The following is a 17,519-nucleotide window of genomic DNA, read 5'->3' as shown; positions in this document are numbered from 1 at the left end:
GGATGCTTACCCTAATGTTTTGATGTGCAGATGGTTAGGGTCGTTTTTGCCTGTGGTTGTGAATAAAAGCCTGCATTTTACATTACACTTTTTGGTCTGTTTGCTTTGAATTGTGAGTACAGTACTGACTTGAAACATGCAAGCTGTATGTTGGCAATGAGATCAGTTCAACTCACTTCATTGCAGTGCTTTGGAAAATAGTGAACAATTCTTCAAAAAAGAAGCTTCAAGCTGTTTATTCCCTCTCCCAGTTGAAGTTTGCTGTTACACTGAACATAAAAAAGACATAGTGTATTTAAAACATGAGGATAGATGAGCATTTCAGTCTAATATCTTAAACTGGACACTGATTCCCATCTATGTCACCTATTACAACAGGTTGAACACAAATGGTGCAACAACACATGTAGAGAGAAAATATAACACTGAAAGTGATGTGTTCTTTATCATCTGTGAAGAACAGCAAGTATTTGTGCCGTACTGATGATCTTAAAAGAGTTGCGACATCTCAATGAACAGTGCATCTGCCTGCCTGTCTTTTACTGGGACTGGAATGGATTAATAGCATCTCCATTTATTTCAATGGGAAAAGATGATTGATGAGACATATACACTTTATTACACAGGTGCTCGTGTCCGGTGACGTCACAGTGGACCCCTCCCGCAAAGTTATCAGGGCGGGTCGTGCATACGTGTCCCCCGCGTGCGTGCGCGACGTGCCTTGCCCCACGTTATACCGTCACGCGTGGATACCCCTTTAAAAGGCTCACCATGTTGCCATCACATGCTCCGGCGGCGCGCGCGAGAGAAGGATGTAGACGTCCCTTCTTCACCTCCGCTTCTTTTTAAACATTTGGAGAAAAGCCAGGAATCGTCCAGCAGCCTGTAGACTTTTCCATTCGGATTCCGCTGTCTGCCGCCTGAGCTGTTGTTGTTCCGCACGCTGGCCGGAGGCGGCTGCGCCAAGCGAGAAGCTCCGTGCACTCGGCTCCGTTTAGCGGCTACAAGCCAGCCGAGCTGGCCGAGCAGGGCTGGTGGTTCCGGGGAGGTGGAAGTGGTGGAGGCGCTGGTGAACAGAGCTGCGAATTGGTTTTAAAACGAACTTCAAACGATAGATCGAAAGAGAGAGCGATCGGGAAGAGGACTCGTTGGATCGGAGTATTGAGAAGCGGTACCCCCGGCTGGCTGGACTCCCGCACCAGTGAGCTTGAAACGGCTGCGAGGTTCAACTCCATCGCGGTAAGTCGTCCGGTATTTTCCCCTTTCGTCGCGGGCCTCTTAACAAAGTCATGTCTTGAGGTCCTTTTCAGACACAAAATCCTGTTATATCCTCATCATGGTGGGGAAGAGATTGCCAGGGAGTGGTAGTCTAGGACTTGTTTGTTATCCCGGTGCACCCCCACCAGCAGCAGCAGCAGCTTCACACACATTTTCATCCACCGGTAAAGTGCAAGGCAAACAATGTCGTACGAGAGCGAAATGAAGCTAATTAGACTGCACAATTACATAAAACACTGTTGGAAATGCAGCCCAGAGAACATATTATTGTATTATTGAACGTTTTACTTGGCCCCAAAAGGCACCGTTATGCTTTAAAAGTCAAGTGTCAAGGGTATAGAAATGGCCAAAAACAATGAAATCCTGCCCAAAAATAAATTATGGCACTCAAACATCATTATTGTATTTATCATACCCAAAAAGGCACCGAACATTAAGTATCAAAGGTATAAAAAACAAATAAACAATGGAATTCTGCAAATGTGCAAAATGTGCATGCGTGCTGCAAATCACTGGATCCTAGCTGTACAAAAGTTCAGGCCGTTTGGCTTTTTCCTGAACCAAAAATGATCCAGGTGCTGTAAAGCTCGAGTGTCAAGGATCTAAACGGGAGTCGGGAGGCCGGGATTGTTTGGGGAAGTGGGGGATTGCATTGGAACTCTCTCGCTAGCAATCCATTTATGTTGCTTGAGCTCCTTCATTGGATTTATTGTGCCTTTTTACGGCACCAAATATATACCGGTGTGCTGTAAAAGTGAATGGTAAAGACGACAAAACAGAGGCAATATTGTAACCCTGCAGTATTCGAGTCAAGCTACAATAATTATTAGACTTACTGTCCTCTTTCCAGAACCAAAAACGTACATGTGATTTTTTTAAGCTGTAAATGTCAAGTGTCAAGGGTAGAAAATGGAAAAACATTGGAACCAAGAAAAGTAATACATTTATATTCATTTGAGCCAAAATTGTACCCTTTCCAGGACCAAAAAACGTCAAAGTATTGTAAGCCATAAAACTTGAGTGTCAAGTGTACACACACGAAAAAAACAGCCATGTACAAAGTCGTAAATGGACAAAAAAATGTGTACGTATGCTGAAAAAGTGTTGGAAAAATAGACATTGGAACTTTCCAGTGTAGGAGTTAAGTCACCCCAAACTCCACCTCAAAGTGGCCACACTAGTGCCAAGCGCTGATCACACACTGACTGTCATATAAAAAAAAAATACATAAAATAATTCCTCCACACTCTTCCCGCTTCTTCCATGACGTGTGCACACTCACAGCCAACAACAAGGCACTCTAGGGAACATAAACACATCGTACATTCACATTAAAGCACAACAGTGGTTCGTTGGCTACGCACGTTGGCAGGTACAGCAGTCCCATGACAACAGTCAACTAACAGTATGAGAACCCCGAGAGTATTTTTAATGTTCTGACTTGTACAGTATGTGGATATGTGATTATAGACAGAATGAATTGCCATGATCCCGATCCCATCAACGCTCGTAGTTGACAATTAGGTCATGAGTGCAATGAGCTCACAAGGGGGATGATAACATCATGACATCACTGATAAATCAGATGCTACAGTGCTCCGGGTGTTTTTATGGTTGGGGATGACGTGATTCACTTGCCTCTATCTACAAGGTGACGATAGAAAATCTCTCCTCTAAATGTAAAAATCAATATAGCGATTTTTATTGAAATACAGATCCACTTTTAAGATGATAAAGAAATATGAGATACACCCACTATCATCTTAAATTCAGCCCGCAGAGCATTTCGATTATCAAGAGTCCTGTAATATTTCGAGCTGCAATTTTATGCAATTTTTCATTAAAATGACTTAACAATTGGTTAATTTATTGTAAACAACAAAAAAATAGTCAAATGTTTTTACATGTAGAGTTCCCGTGTGATAAAAGTTGTTCATTCCACAGTAAGTCTTTTACGCCCCCGCCCCCCTTACTAAAGAGTCATAAATGTCTCACGCCAAGATTTTAATTAGTGGCACCTACTATATTAAGCTCAATAAGCAATACTTAGAATTGAGCCAGAGCAATAGAGCAATGATCAGTGGACCTCAGCCAGTGCAGAACACTAATGAATCGCTGAATGAGTGAGGGTTGGCCATTAACAGACATGCACTCAGTCTTTTTGTTATATCAAAATACGGCGGACCTGCACCATTCAACATTTAGATTTAAACAGTAAAAAATGATAGAAAGCAATGGGGATAAACCACCAATGAGCGTTTTCCATGAAAAAAAACAAGGAATGGTATAGTTCAACTACAACACTAGTCATCCCAAAATACTCTTCAATAATGCCAAGAGAGCTAGTTTGCAAAATGCGTTACATTTTAAGCCTCCACCTCTGACACGGCTTGACTGGAATGCTAAATGACGGTAAAGACGCCATCATCCTATACTGTGAAATAAGTTTGGAATTTAATCCATTTGAGACAGAGATCATACATACTGCAGTAGGTGCTGCAGTATTGGTTAGCAACAGGCTCCACAGTTTAAAGCGTTGAATAGCGCCTATGAAATGAGATGATTGAGGCATGCGTCTTAAAGGGATGATGAGCACCCAGGCACTAATTTGTGCTATATTAGCGGCATAATTGCTATTCATGTGGTTTGTTTTTCATTTTTAGGTTTTAATATTTACTTTTAGTTCCTTGCAAAGATGGAATATTTTTTGGCAGGCGCGTTGCTGCGAACCATGTGATTCCTCTGTAGCCAAAACAAGAGAACTTCCACAGAAACATCTTGGAACTGAGCTCACTTGGGCTATCCTTCTTAATAAGATACATTCAGTCTAATTTCAAAGTTTGACCTGATGGTGACGCTGGAGGACAGGTCAACTCGTTGATAAGTTTTATTATCAAGAGGGTATTATGTAGTCAACAAATAAACAACAAAAACTGGGTCAACAAATTCATGTGCATCATTTTCTGGAGCCAAATATCCCTGGGGTCTGATTGACCCCAAGGGTAAAATGTTTTTGGTTGTTAATGTAAAAAGCTACAAAAATGGTCTCCGTTTGAAATTCATTTGGCGTTTCACTGTCAAAATATTGATATTGAACATCGTTTTGAATGGTTACGAGAACAATCAAACACTCTATTTAATAAACCTGGTACATTTTGCCCGTTAATTTGAGGGAAAACACAATTAGGATCGTTTGCTTCAACATGCAACCAGGAAGAAAAACACTGGAACGCACACTCGTCCACGCGCACGCGTCCACAGCGCCGACGATCACTTCCACGACTCCCAAGCTCTACCGTTTCTGGGGGCCGTGCCAACATCTCACCAGTCCGGCTCCCTCGCCTCGCTCCCTCGCGCACGCTCTTTCACCCCCCCCCCCCCCCCCTCCCGCGAGCAGCAGGAAGTGCGGCGGTAAGTTGTCACCTCGATCGGGGTCGTCGCCAACTTGTTCCGACGAGAGCAGAAGAGAATTTTGTTGAAAATGGCTTATTTATTTGTCGAGGGGGAAGGGAGGCAGCGAGGGAATCTACCGTAGCTGTCGGTTCGTTTGGGGAGGCGCTCAATCGTGTCCGCCGACGTGTCGACTCGTTTAAGAGGAAACCGTTTAGAAAATGTGATCGGATGGAAAAGCGAGGCAAGGAGGGAGTGAGTGCCTTTTATTTTGCTTCTGTCCGCGTGCCCCCCCCCCCACACACCTTCCTACCTCACCTCCCTCCCCCAGCCCATATTTAGAGCCTATTCGCATGCGTGAGCCACTCAGCCTTTACTGTATCCCATCCTTCCGACACATACATGCATGCATGCAAATATGGATGTATGCATTCATTTAAAGTAAAATGTGATTTGCCTGTGCTGCAATCAAGTGTGTGTGTGTGTGGTAAAAAAAAAACTCGGAATTCTTTTCAAGCTTTTTTTCTGTAATCGCTCAGAACCTCAAACACCCCAGCACTGTCTGTCCGTCCGTCTTTCTAGCCATCTGTTTGTACCATTGGATTACATCCAACGTGCCCAAAAACACATTTTCGTTTGCTTTCAGTGTTAACCAAAAAAATGTACTGTGACAATATGCGCAAAAATGGAAAATAATGTAGTGTCAAGTAAATAATATAGATGTGAAAAGAAATGGTGCAGCAACACAGAGTGACAATTTAACAATTCTCACAAGCATATATAGAGGTAGCTCTGTCTCATTATTTATATAATTTTGGGGACCACTTGTCTGCTGTGCTGTCGCCTCTAGGCTGCCTCCAGAAGCATGTGATGACCCACACCAGTCAGAAAGGTTCCCGCCGGGACCGCAGTCCACTGCAGCCGCACGGCCGCAACATGGGCGGGGAGCAGGCTGAGCGCGCCCTCCGCTTTGGCCGGACGAAGAAGATCGGCGAGGTCATCCGGCGAGAGAAAAATAACAAGGCAATGAAGGACAAGCGGGCCAATAAAGATGAGGAAAAGAAGTCCGACAGGAAATTGTATCCGCTCCGAGGGAGGCTTGGAGAGGGCTTTAGCTGCCATGTTCTCCTCACAAGGTTGGAGGAAAGCATCAGAAAGAAAGCTGAAGAGAGATCTCTCAGAGCCAAGTCCAGGAAAGGGAAGCTCGGCGAGGGCAAGTTGGCATCTAAAGTCAAATCAAAGCTTCTAAGGGCTCACGTCTCACAACCCCGCAAGCGTCGCCTGGCCTCCCTCAACGCCGAGGCCGTCAACGCTCTGCTCCTGGAAAGGGCCACCGACCTCCAACTGGCAGCCAAGCTGGCCAAAAGACACCAGGGGGAACCTATCAATGGATCAGGTTCCCTAGATGTAGTGGCACCTCCAAAACCCTCTCGAGGGATGGTCTCTAATCCGTCCTGTGCCCACAAATTTGACCAAATCTCCAAGAAGGTCAAGAAAGCCAGGCCTACCAGAGTAGACAAGAAACGGGCCATGAGTTTGGAAATTCTGGATGTGCCGACCCCAAGGCGACTGGCTGGACTCAATGCTGCCGCCCTGCTGAAGCTGACCAGCTTATCTGCTGTGTCCAAACAGCGAGTCAAGACCGTATCCACCACCACGTCGGACTGCAAGACTCCTTCCCAGATCCAGACTCAAAAACAGCCTTCAAGAGTTAAACACAAAGAGCGATCTCAGAAGCAAAAAGAGGCTCCCACGAAGGTCTCCCCCATGCACTGTTGTTGCGCAGCCTGCAAGGATAAGGCCGACTTTGAGCCCAAAGTGGACTGGGAGTCTGGCAACCACGTGCTGGCCAAACCGGGCTACCAGTTCCGCAGCATGTTAAGTTACTCCCTCAAAAACGTGAAGGAAGAACAGCTGGAAACTGAACTGAGCCCCTGCTATTGCTGCCCCCCTGAGGGCTCCATGGAATACTGCCACCGTCTGGCCTTCTTCCTGGGGCACCCTGAGTCGGGCAACCGAGGTGGCACACCCGTCAAACACGAGTGCCTGGTGACCACGCCGTCCCTGACACACTCCCACCCGGCACTCACCCTCAGCCCCCATCCCTGCCTCTGTTACTACGTCCACATCGCCCCACACCCGCCGCCACCTCACGCGGCAACGTCGGCCACGCTTGCCCCACGTCCTCTGAACTTTGTGCCACCTGCCTTGTGCCCAAACCGGATGATGGGTTCTAAGCTGCTGCCCGGCTCCCGCGTCGCCCACACCTCAGGCATACCTCACCCGGCATGCTGCAACTCTGTGGCGTCCCCATGTTACGGCGACACCTGCGGGATGGGCAACTACACGTGCAGAGCCGTGCCCACCGTCGCCAGCAGGGGGTGCTCTTTCAACGTGGGCTGCACTGGATGCTCGCATGGTATCAAAACAGGTTTGTAGGAAACAAACTTATCCATTTGATAGTTATTAATGTTTGTTGCACACAAGTTTTTTTTTTATCATCTGATCTCCTGCAGTCTACAAACTGCAGTTTGGGGTTCAGATTAGGTCTTCCCTGATAAGGTTTACCCCAAACAAATGCCGTGACAAACTACACGACAACCACAACAATTGGACTCCATTGTCAAATAGCCCAAAACCTTGAGATAACCTTGGCTAGCTCCACCCAAATAAAATTTCAAATACTATCAATACGGTCAACTGCACATTCAAAATGGTACTGTCGGTGCAAGGGTCAGGTTCCTCTCCTCGTCGTCACGGCAACAAAAGCCAGATTCGCCATTGTCCCAGAAGTACGGTAGAATGGGGTAGCGGTTGCTCATTTGCATGAGCCGTAACGCGCCCAAAACACGTCAGCAAGGCTCGATGTGTGATAATTCTTGATTCTCTGTGCATTGTACAATAATGCGGCAGATGTTATTAAGACAAGAATGATGCATAATAAGTCAGTTTTTAAGACATTAGTATGAGAAGTTTTCAAATGTGCCGACTGTGTCCATTTTCCAGAAACTTATTCCTCCCCTCAAGGTGACCACAACCCATCTATTCTGGTGCCGCCGTCCTTGCCTCTCTCCAACTGCCCTTTATCCAGCATGCCCACTTCCACCCAGACTACTAACCCCCACCTGCTCAACCCACTGTCGGACCATGAGCAGCATCAGGTGCCACGCCGAGCCTGGCTAAAAGCGGCCGCCAACCAAGTGTCCGGCGTCTCCAACGGAGACCAAAGCGCCGGGCCTCGGCCCCCACAACAAAGGCGAATTGGCCGCAGACGTGCTACCAACGGATGGCGGCCCGTGGGGGTCTCCACGGAGAAGGAGGTTTTCATCGCGGTGAGATTTAAAAAAAAAAAAAAAAAAAGGTGATATCCTCTTGGAGGCAGTAGACGAATGCTGATTTCTCTTTGTGCGGTGCCAGGGAGAGGACGAGACGGTACTCAGGCAGTGCTATGAGGGCGTGGAGAGGGACGGCGAGGTGATCCGCGTCCGAGACACGGTGCTGCTGCGCTCGGGCCCGAGGAAGAAGTCCCTGCCTTACGTGGCCAAAATATCCGCCTTGTGGGAGGATCCCAAAACCGGTATGCAAGGTAGCAAGGATTGATGGATGGAGTGTCAAGGTTGCTGACATATGTGGTGTGTGTATGTGTGTTTTTATTGGTTGCCTCAGGGGAGCTCATGATGAGTCTTTTCTGGTACTACCGGCCAGAGCACACACAGGGAGGCCGAGACCCCAGCGCACATTGCGAGGTGAGCTGACTACTACTACTGTCACGGCACAAACATCACTGTCATTTCTCAAATTTTACAGGAGAATACTCATAGTGTTAAATCCTTTCAGACACAACTACCATGTTTATACTTGATTTTTGTAAATGTTTTTATAATTCCTTGGGAATCTGCGATCGCCATAAATGTTTTTTTTTTTAGTTTTCTGTATTGTGATGCCACCACACAAGGTGATGGGAGACAACTAAGAATGTAAAGCTGTTTTTTTCTTTTCAGAACGAGATCTTTGCCTCTCGACATCAAGACGAGAACAGCGTAGCCTGCATTGAAGACAGATGCTACGTCCTCCCGCTAGCCCAGTACTGTAGGTGAGGGACAGCAATCACATCGTGATCAGTTTCAGTGTGGTTAAAGGTAGAATTTGAAGTCAATTGAAAGTTTGGACTAGACCCACAAAAATCAAGAACAAGTTCTTGTCTGATCCTCTGGTTCCAATGCAACAATCCCGCAGGATCTCTGTTTGAATGAGGCTGTCCCAATAAATTTGCTCATATATACTGAACCTGAGAAATTCCTAATAATGCATGTTTGTTTTTGTGTATGTAGATATTGTGCCTTGATGAAGCGTCGTTCTGAAGGCGCCCGACCCAGCGCCGGCGTCAGCAGCGTGGTGCCCTGCTGCCAGGATTTTGCCCCGCCCTCCCACCGCTGTGTACCCACGGATGTGGACCCAGAGCTGGTCTACCTCTGCCGACACGTCTACGACTTCCGCTATGGACGCATGCTCAAGAACCTGCAGTAAAAAAGGGACTGGCGACACAGTGGGTGGCGTTGTGCGTGGAGACAATGTTGTCTTTCCTGTGACATTGTCATTCATAGGCATAGGCTGGTATCAAATTCTGATGGTGGTATGACAACCAAAAGTAAAAAAAATATTGCAAAATGGGAATCGTAGTGCACTTATATAGCGCTTTAATTAGACCATCACAGTGCCCAAAGTGCTTCAGTGAAGCTCACATTCACCCATTCGCACACACATATTGAAACATTTGGGTAAAAAAATGTTTTTCCATTTAACATGCTTCGTAGATAGATTAATAAAAAATATATATATATATTTTTCCCCCTAAATAAAATCAAAATGTTATCATGTTTCCACCAGTAAATGTAGTTATTTCTCAGCAGAGGAGTCGCTACGAGAGCGGAAACAAATTGATGTGAGCCCTGCTAGTTAGCTAATTAGCTGCTTCTGTAGCGAATGGAATGTATTTATTTCAGCAATTGTAGACACGCTAACTCTCGTAGCTGGTTGCAGACATTTATTTCAAGAAAGTGTTATCTTAATACTGTATATCAACGTCACGTTGAATTTCTCAAAGAGTGGTGGTGTGCTCGCAAATTTGATATCGCCCTCGAAGTATTGCTTGCAGCCACTTTTCAAAAGCATGTTTTGATAATCATTCTTCTACCGGTTCATTGGTACCTCCGACAGGATTAACACAATAGTATTTTCAATTTGCAGCAGTTAAGTGGCCCAAAAATGTTGTGTTTTTTTCCACCCACCCTGGTCATTGCTCTGAAGCAACGATGGTGCGTGTGTGAAAAGGCGACGCACGGAGCCCTTGAGCTGGCTAAAGAGGTTACAGTTATATCATTGTACAGTGACTCGGTTGAGCTCGCTTGTATTTTCTGCTTCCATCAAATCAGATTTTTCTGCCTTCCTCCCCTCTCCACCATCCCCCATTGCCTGCCAGGCAGGCTGAACACGAACGAGGCTGATCTGAGCGACTGTCTCTCACATATCTCCTCCCCGAACGCACCTTAGCTCCGTGTTTGTTCCGTTCTTAAGCCAGCGGCTCAAGGTTCCGACGCTGAACTGCCACTGAGTTTTTAACCACTGCTCCTACTGGCCGTATATGACTGAAGCCATTGCTTATGAATATGTACGTATGCATCTATTTATGCGTAAGAAGCTATTGTTGTGCGTCAGAGGGTGCATGAATTCAAAGGTCTGGCCCCAATCAGAGCCTGATCATGTGTAATATTGATCCTGATGCAGCCCTAATTAATTTGGAATATTTGAAGATACTTTTCTATGATGGCACTTGCAATATTTTTAGGTGATTTCTTGTTTTGCCCCCTCAGGTGTAAAGCAACTTAATTGTATTTAATGTCATTACTTTCTGTTAAATTAACAGGTTAGATTCCCCTTATAAAATAAATGCATAAAAATGGAAGTGTACATATTTCATCTGACTAGAAACATTGTGTAGTATTTTTGCAAGAGCTGTCTGAATTATATTTAAGGATATGTAAATGAGGTTAACTGTACTTAAGTGGTCAATTTAAGTTATTGGAGAGCATGCTTTGTTGAATTGTTGATCTCCTTTGATCGATGGAAATTGATTGTTTAATTTATATGGTCAAGGTAAAAAGTCAACCCCCCCCCCCCAAAAGAGGCGCTGTGCCTCAATGAAGTCGGTGGGTCATTCGTTTCAACAAAAAAACCCCCATCTTGAATCAACCATAGAGCAATCAAAATTCTCATTCATTCGGCAACACTGTGGACTATCTCAGTTCACTGCCGCCGTCTTGTGTGTTAAAGAAGCTGAGAGGATAAGCGATTAGACATGGTTTGTGTCACACAGGAAACACGAGTCGGAACAAAATTGGTTTGCACCGATGCTTCTCATGGATGTATATTTTGATATATTCGGAAAAAGTCTTGGGACAAACGGGGTATAAACAAAAAACAATGTTTTGATATTTTTGCAGCAGAGACGTGTCTCTCGGATATTATTGTCACTTTTTTTTGTCACACCCTGGAAGAGCTCTTGAATTAATGTAACATCCCTACTGATTTTAATGTTGCATTGAAAGAATATTGATACATTTTAATGAAGTTCTTTGTGAAATTTCATTGTTCGAGTGTATTTTCTTTCCTCCCGCATTTAACCCAGGAATGTTCATCGTGGGCGTCGACTGGTAAGCACGTCCGCCTCACAGTGCTGAGGCGGAGTGTTCGATCCGGGCTCCGGCCTTCCTTTCCTACCAGACAATAGGGAGCGTGTCAGACTAACATTGTACATTCATAATTTTGCATTGACATTTTACTTTTATTTCATATTGATGCATATGCCATATTACTTTTAAACATTTTAAGATATTATTATTGAATATTATGGAATACAATTCCACAGTCAGTTTTGAGGAAATAATGTGCCTCTCCTTGAAAGGCTTTTTAAAGCTCAGCAAAAAAACAAACAAAAAAACTGTCGTTTATAATATAATATAATTAAAATGACCCCTCTCTATGGCTGTACTCGACATGATTTTTTTTTTTGTTCCCCTTCTAGATGGCGTTTGAGTGCAAAAGGGAAGCTCTCCTTTCTATGCATGTGATCAAAACAGGAAGTGTGCGATGGTCCCCGGTCATCGTAGGAGGGCAGTAGTGACTCCAATGTATGTTTGTGTTAGTTGTGGTGGGGGGGTCCGAATCTTTGTTGCTTGTGCAAGGTCTTTGCGTCGGGAGCGGAGCTGCATTTGTTGCGGCAGGGGCGGGTAAACACCCCAGCTGGCATCAATCCCACGCACACACACAAGACAGACGCACAAATGCACATGCGCTAACACAGAAGAGAGAGACAAGGACAGACATACACAGTTACAGAGACACACATCGTACATACACAAAACGCGCACACACACACGAACAAAGTACTGTTGTGTTATTTATTCATTTTTTTATTTGTAGGAAGTTGTTTTTGTGCGGACCTTGTGAAAGTGTTTACCGTCATGTACTGTATACATGCACACGCACGCACAAAGTCTACCCCCACTGGATTGTGTGTGGAGATGGCTTAGCAGGCTCTTAATCTGTCCCCTGAATGACATCAGTCTCTCTGTGCCCTCGCAAGCCTGTGAAGGTGGAGGTGGGTGGCGGGTGAGGCGGGGGGAAAGTAGGGTGAGTGACCTGCTGTTCAGAGAAGGTGACCCACATCATGGCTGCGGGCATGGCCAAGGGGGACTTGGAGGAGCTGGTGGACCCTGGTTTGGGCATGGAAGAGGACCCCGGAGCTCTCCTCAAGAGGGGCTCGCTAAAGGAGGGCTACCACAGTGACTCCCTCCTAGCGCCTGACGCTGACTCCATGACAGGTAGATGTCTCTTTTTTTTTTTTTTTTTTAACTATAAAAATGAAAGTAAAATATTCTAGTAGGGTTTCTGATTCGTGGTGTGGGTGGAGCTGTTGCTGTTTTAGTCGTTGTGATGTAGGCACAATTTGAATGCTGCGTCATCAGTACAGTACGTAAATGAGGAAACAGTGCAAACCGCTCATTTGCTTTCAGAGATACAAAAACAATACTAAAGCCTGAAAGAAAAGTTTTGTAAATTTCCATGGGAACCTCACTATTCAATGAACTATCTTTCCGGAGACTGTAATTTCCCAGTCAGGCTATTTAACGCATGCCAAGAAGATCGACGCAGGGCCCTTTTTTGCCAGATGCAGAAGAAAGTCTGGCCTGTCCAAAATGATTCCTGTTATTATCCTATTTTAGCCGCACGTACATGGCGGGAGCCCGGGTAAGGGGGTACTTTGCCTAGACCATGTAACAATGTGTGATTAGTAAGTGTGCCACAGCCATAGCAAGAGAGAAGGTCACAGCGATACAACAGCCTAGCTAATTAAATGTGCCAAAGCAGCCTAATCTAACAATTCCGTCTGAATTTTTCTCAAGATCTCTTGGTTTTGTGCATATTTTTAAACGTGTGTAACTATTTACTTATATATGTGAGTTGATATATTTGGATGGAAGGCATGTAGGGAGAGCGTGGCCTTTGAACGTCTGAGAGGGAGCTTCAGGCTGCTAATTCCCTTTTACAGGAGTGGGATTATGTGGGATTCTAATCCCAATCCCCATATGGAGAGTGTGTATGTGTGTGTGCGTGTGTGAGTGTGTGTGTGATGTCACAGCCGGTTTGAGGGAGAAGACAAACAGGAAATCAGAATCAGATTATGTCATGCTGTATCGATTACAGAGGTACTTTGAGTTAAATTGGTTCTGTGACCAAACTCATCACGCAGTCCATGTTTTTCAAATCCATTTTTTTCCCCACTGGAATGTCATTAATCCATATCAGCAGCCCAAAAAACCCACCATCATTTCCTAAATGTAATAAAGGAAAAAAATAGCACTGCCTTTTTTAAAAATATTCGTGTGTTTCGGATGTGAGCCTTTATTGGGCGTGGCCTAGTTGAGTGACATTCTTGTGCTGGATTCAGGTTGAACTGCATGCGAGAGCAACACATTTCATTCGTTGCTGCTCGCTCTCCTCTGCATGATTTGGCCACCAGGTAGCAATATAATCCAGTCACGCAGAGATATGAATTAGAATTTCAGTCAACTATTGTAAGTGACTTGGACATCTGTAGTAATATTCAACATTTTTTGCTGAGGATAAAGAATGCATTCCTGAGTACAGGTATTGTTATATTGCCTGTCTACGTGTGGACTATTAATAATTAAACCGTGCCCATAAGAAGAAGAAAATTAAAATGAGGCCAGATTTTCCCCATTCTGTCTCCCTTTCTCTCAGTGACATGAGTCTTATGTGTGAGGCCAGTAGGGCGGGGTCAGAGGGGCTCAATCTGGGGGATTATTATTGTACCCCCTCTCACACTCACACACACACACCAATTTAGGCTGATTTGGACCATGTCTGAGGTTTTAAGCCCAGAGCGGAGGGCTTTAAGCATTCAGAGCATCCTAGTCGCGTTGCCAGTCGCCGTGGAAACCAAAGCAAGCACAGCATCAGGAGGCCCGGATTCCGCAAGGTGGGTCCTGGAATTGCGTCTGCGGAAGATGGACCGAACGTCACCCCGTGTGAGTGGCCCCAAAGGAGGGGTGAGGAGGACAGAGAGAGTATGCTCTCGCGAGGAGAAGAAAAGGAGGAAGACCGCCAAGGTGACGGAGGAAGGCCAGGCGGGCCCGCAGAGGTTTCACCGCGATTATTCGTCATCAGCATCCAGCGGCTCACATGGTACGCTGCCACTTCTTTTTGCGTTGACGAAGTGACTTTTGTTTGCCGTCCCGTCTGTCCAGCTGTGCTTTGACCTCATTTGCTTTAGTCTGACTCGTCGCGCGTGAGATGGGAAGGGGGTTGGAAAGCTTAGTCTTAATGCTGATGAAAAATGGGGTTTTAGGCATATTCGCGCCACCTTGTTATTATTTGTTTGACATTATTTATTCCGAATGTGTCTATTTTTTGTGATTTCTTTTTTCTGGTTGCCCGGCTTCCTTCCATGTTGCAAAAACAATCAAGAAAAACTTTGAACTGAGCTACTCTTAAAACACCAAGTACCACCTAAAAAAAAAATACTTGTATCTCCAACCGCCACCACCATGATCAACATTAAAAGTATATTTAAAATTATTCTAAACCAGTGTGGCACTATGCATTTTAATAGTAGCACTGCACTAAGTATATATTAACATGTATGCACATAAATGTTCAACAAAAATGACACAAAAAAATAAATGTTTAACAACAACCCGTTTTTAGGGATTAAGTGCATTTACATTAAACTACAACAAAAGTGCATTTGGGCAATAATATTTTTTTTTTTTGCATGTCACTCAAGAGAGCACTGTTCCATTGAAATTGTTCCTACCAGACAATAGGGAGCATGTCACAATAACATTGTACATTCATAATTTTGCATTGACATTTTACTTTTATTTAATATTGATTCATATGGCATAATACTTTAAAAATATTAGACATTATTAATGGATATTATGCGATACAATTCCACAGTCGTATGAAGAAAGTGTCCCGTGATGTGGGAGATGGACCCATCTGTCGATCCATTTGACAAAGCCGCAACCTCAATCATGTGACCTGATCCAAACAAGCCGGGGATTTCATGAAAGCGTCGGAGAGATGTGTTACATAATGAACGCCGACAACATGGCGTCATCCGTTTGTCTCCATGTCCCTCCTCACCCAGATGGTCGCAGCTCAGCGGCCAGCAACTTGGATGTGGTCGACCGGCTCACCTACCTGGAGCAGAGGATGCAGATGCAGGAGGATGAGATTCAGCTACTGAAAATGACCCTGGCCGACGTCCTCAAGAGGCTCAACATCTCCGAGGAGCACCGGCCCGCCAATGCCGCCGCATCGGGCAAGAGGACGTCGGGATGTAAAGGTTGGTCAAGATTTGTGGTAACACTTCACTTTTACTTCCATCCGCTGCCACTTTGTCTTTGAACTGTGAACTGGAAAAGACAACGAACTCACTCAGCAGTGCTCCTGGAAAGTTTAACCCCCCAAAATAATTACTGTCACCGCTTTCACGGATAACCACTAAATTTGGCTTGAAGCAGCCTTTTTTATTTGTTCCCCATTTCTTGGGTTCCGTCAAAGATGACCTTATACTAGAGATTTTTTTTTATCTTGATGACTCAGCATAAAACCCCAAACTTGGTGACTTTGGTAAATGTACAACATTTATGTACATTGGTGTCCCCTCGCAGGGAGGCCTGTCTCGTTGGGTCTACCCCCAAGAGCACCTGTGGGTTCCTCGGGAGTTGCCAGCGTGAGGAAGAGCTCCACCCTACCATCTGGAGCTACCTGCAGGAACTACAGTCCGACACCCCCTCGCTGGTGAGAGGATAATATTAGATTGGAAAAAATAAATTGAGTTGGGAACAAATATATACTGACTTGTGTCTTTTGTACAGTGGTGTCAGGAGCCCAGCAGGAAGTGTGAAGGACAGTCCATGTAAGACCCCCAAAATGCGTCCATCCTCATCAGCGTCGTCCTGTACAAGCACACAAGAAGGGTGAGGTTGTCTTTTTCTTACTCTTCTGACTCTTGATCAGCGAATTGGCTGCATGTGCTTGTTAATACAAATGATTACAATGATATGTTTTCCTCCTTGCCAAAAGGAGCAGCAGATCCAAGGAGGAACCTGTGGCTTTCGGTAAAATATTTAAGTTTCACAATTTATCGCTTGTAAAAGAGACACCGACATGAAGTGTGTTGTTACTATGCAGACATGAGGCGAGTGACACACAGCAAAGGTAGGACTTACCCATGACGACATTACTACCCTATCTAGTATTTAAGTGGTCAAGTATTTGATTCATGTTTTTCTGTCGACTCTTCATATATTTCTTCATCTCACCGTGACTTATTTCCCATGTCCCTTGCATGCTATCCCCTTCACATTCCCCACCATCCTCCCCCTCGTCCCCATCTCACCGCTTCACTTAGTGACTATGCAGATCTATCTGAGCCCCCACGCAAGAAAGACTGGGTCTTCTGAGACCATTGCAACATCTGCCCCCACGGTGCCTGCAGCGGGTGGCAGTGGTGGGCCGGGGGGGACCCAGCAGGCAAGGGGCGCGACCAAATCCGATGCAAGGAGGAAGAGCCCGTCTTTCATGTTGAACCTCCAGAAGACCCCCTCCAGTGCCACCAGTCAAAAGAACACACAGCAGGATGCTAACAAACACAAAAGCCCTATCAAGTCCCCCAGCCAGTACTTTCAGATTTGTTACTGACCAGCTAGAAACAACGCCCCCATTATGTTGTCACATTACCTGCCGATCTTGTTTTGGACAACTTTTGGCTTTCTTATTGACTTAATGGATTTCTGCAAATAGAGACGTATAGAACATAGCGGTTGGTCTAATAGTGAGTCTTGTGGAACACCACTGTTCAATGCAAAAAGTTCATTTCGAAACATACCGGTACTTTAAAAACGAAACTCACCACCTTGTTGGAATCCATCATTAAAATAGTGTCATTTCATGAGCTATAATTTCTATGATACACGGCAACTGCTTTTAGTAAGACTGTTTTTTAGAGCCATGGCCACTATTTGACGAAACATTCACAATAGATTTTAAATAGGTTGGTCGTTTCTGTTATTTGTAGTAGTACTTCCACAATGTGCATTACAAACACATACAGGACAGAATGTACTAGAGTGTAAGGTTATGTGTTCAAAAAAATTAATAATAAACTACCTTGTGCTGTGATGTATTTCCTTTTGTTCATAAATGCACATCTCGGACTGGTAACTGTAGAGAGAAATTCGTTTCTATTTATGCACATT

At 44.9% G+C, this 17,519-nt stretch overlaps 2 protein-coding genes and 1 long non-coding RNA gene across 6 annotated transcripts; 2 read left to right on the top strand and 1 right to left on the bottom strand.

Annotated features, from left to right (window-relative positions):
* Nucleotides 1–785: 785 nt before the first annotated feature.
* On the top strand, nt 786–11,313 carry LOC147187646 (uncharacterized). Its single transcript, XM_086100975.1, has 7 exons — nt 786–1,239; nt 5,519–7,099; nt 7,675–8,000; nt 8,086–8,245; nt 8,335–8,414; nt 8,670–8,761; nt 9,000–11,313. The coding sequence occupies exons 2-7, from the start codon at nt 5,539–5,541 to the stop codon at nt 9,193–9,195; spliced, it is 2,415 nt and encodes an 804-aa protein (XP_085957101.1). The 5' UTR covers nt 786–1,239; nt 5,519–5,538; the 3' UTR covers nt 9,196–11,313.
* LOC147187647 (uncharacterized) lies at nt 2,205–4,892 on the bottom strand. Its single transcript, XR_015097712.1, has 2 exons — nt 4,702–4,892; nt 2,205–2,578 (listed from the first exon to the last, which is right to left on the bottom strand). It is a non-coding gene; the product is annotated as an uncharacterized LOC147187647 (long non-coding RNA).
* Nucleotides 11,314–12,321: 1,008 nt separating the features above from the next.
* On the top strand, nt 12,322–17,442 carry LOC147187645 (uncharacterized). Of its 4 annotated transcripts, none has more exons than XM_086100978.1 (8): nt 12,400–12,548; nt 13,990–14,433; nt 15,404–15,601; nt 15,930–16,059; nt 16,137–16,238; nt 16,351–16,379; nt 16,453–16,479; nt 16,673–17,442. In XM_086100978.1, exons 2-8 carry the CDS (start codon nt 14,109–14,111, stop codon nt 16,960–16,962), a joined length of 1,101 nt encoding a protein of 366 aa, XP_085957104.1. In that variant the 5' UTR covers nt 12,400–12,548; nt 13,990–14,108; the 3' UTR covers nt 16,963–17,442. The 4 variants fall into 4 exon arrangements, with proteins under 4 accessions (XP_085957107.1, XP_085957105.1, XP_085957104.1 ...); XM_086100977.1 differs by having other exon boundaries at nt 16,345–16,379; XM_086100981.1 differs by lacking the exon at nt 13,990–14,433 and having other exon boundaries at nt 12,322–12,548.
* The last annotated feature ends 77 nt before the right edge of the window (nt 17,443–17,519 follow it).

This window comes from Hippocampus guttulatus, chromosome 20, assembly GCF_054856545.1.
Source record: "Hippocampus guttulatus isolate MCC_2025c chromosome 20, RoL_Hgut_1.0, whole genome shotgun sequence".
NCBI lineage: Eukaryota > Metazoa > Chordata > Actinopteri > Syngnathiformes > Syngnathidae > Hippocampus > Hippocampus guttulatus.
This window is presented reverse-complemented; position numbering and strand designations above follow the sequence as displayed.

Excerpts from the sequence above, each read along its gene's own strand:
- LOC147187646 (XM_086100975.1), top strand. The coding sequence starts at position 5,539 with ATGACCCACACCAGTCAGAAAGGTTCCCGCCGGGACCGCAGTCCACTG. Across the intron at positions 8,415-8,669 it reads ACCCCAGCGCACATTGCGAG|AACGAGATCTTTGCCTCTCG; the intron begins GTGAGCTGACTA and ends TTTTCTTTTCAG. Across the intron at positions 8,762-8,999 it reads CCGCTAGCCCAGTACTGTAG|ATATTGTGCCTTGATGAAGC; the intron begins GTGAGGGACAGC and ends TTGTGTATGTAG.
- LOC147187645 (XM_086100977.1), top strand. The coding sequence starts at position 14,109 with ATGTCTGAGGTTTTAAGCCCAGAGCGGAGGGCTTTAAGCATTCAGAGC. Across the intron at positions 15,602-15,929 it reads GAGGACGTCGGGATGTAAAG|GGAGGCCTGTCTCGTTGGGT; the intron begins GTTGGTCAAGAT and ends GTCCCCTCGCAG. Across the intron at positions 16,060-16,136 it reads AGTCCGACACCCCCTCGCTG|TGGTGTCAGGAGCCCAGCAG; the intron begins GTGAGAGGATAA and ends TCTTTTGTACAG.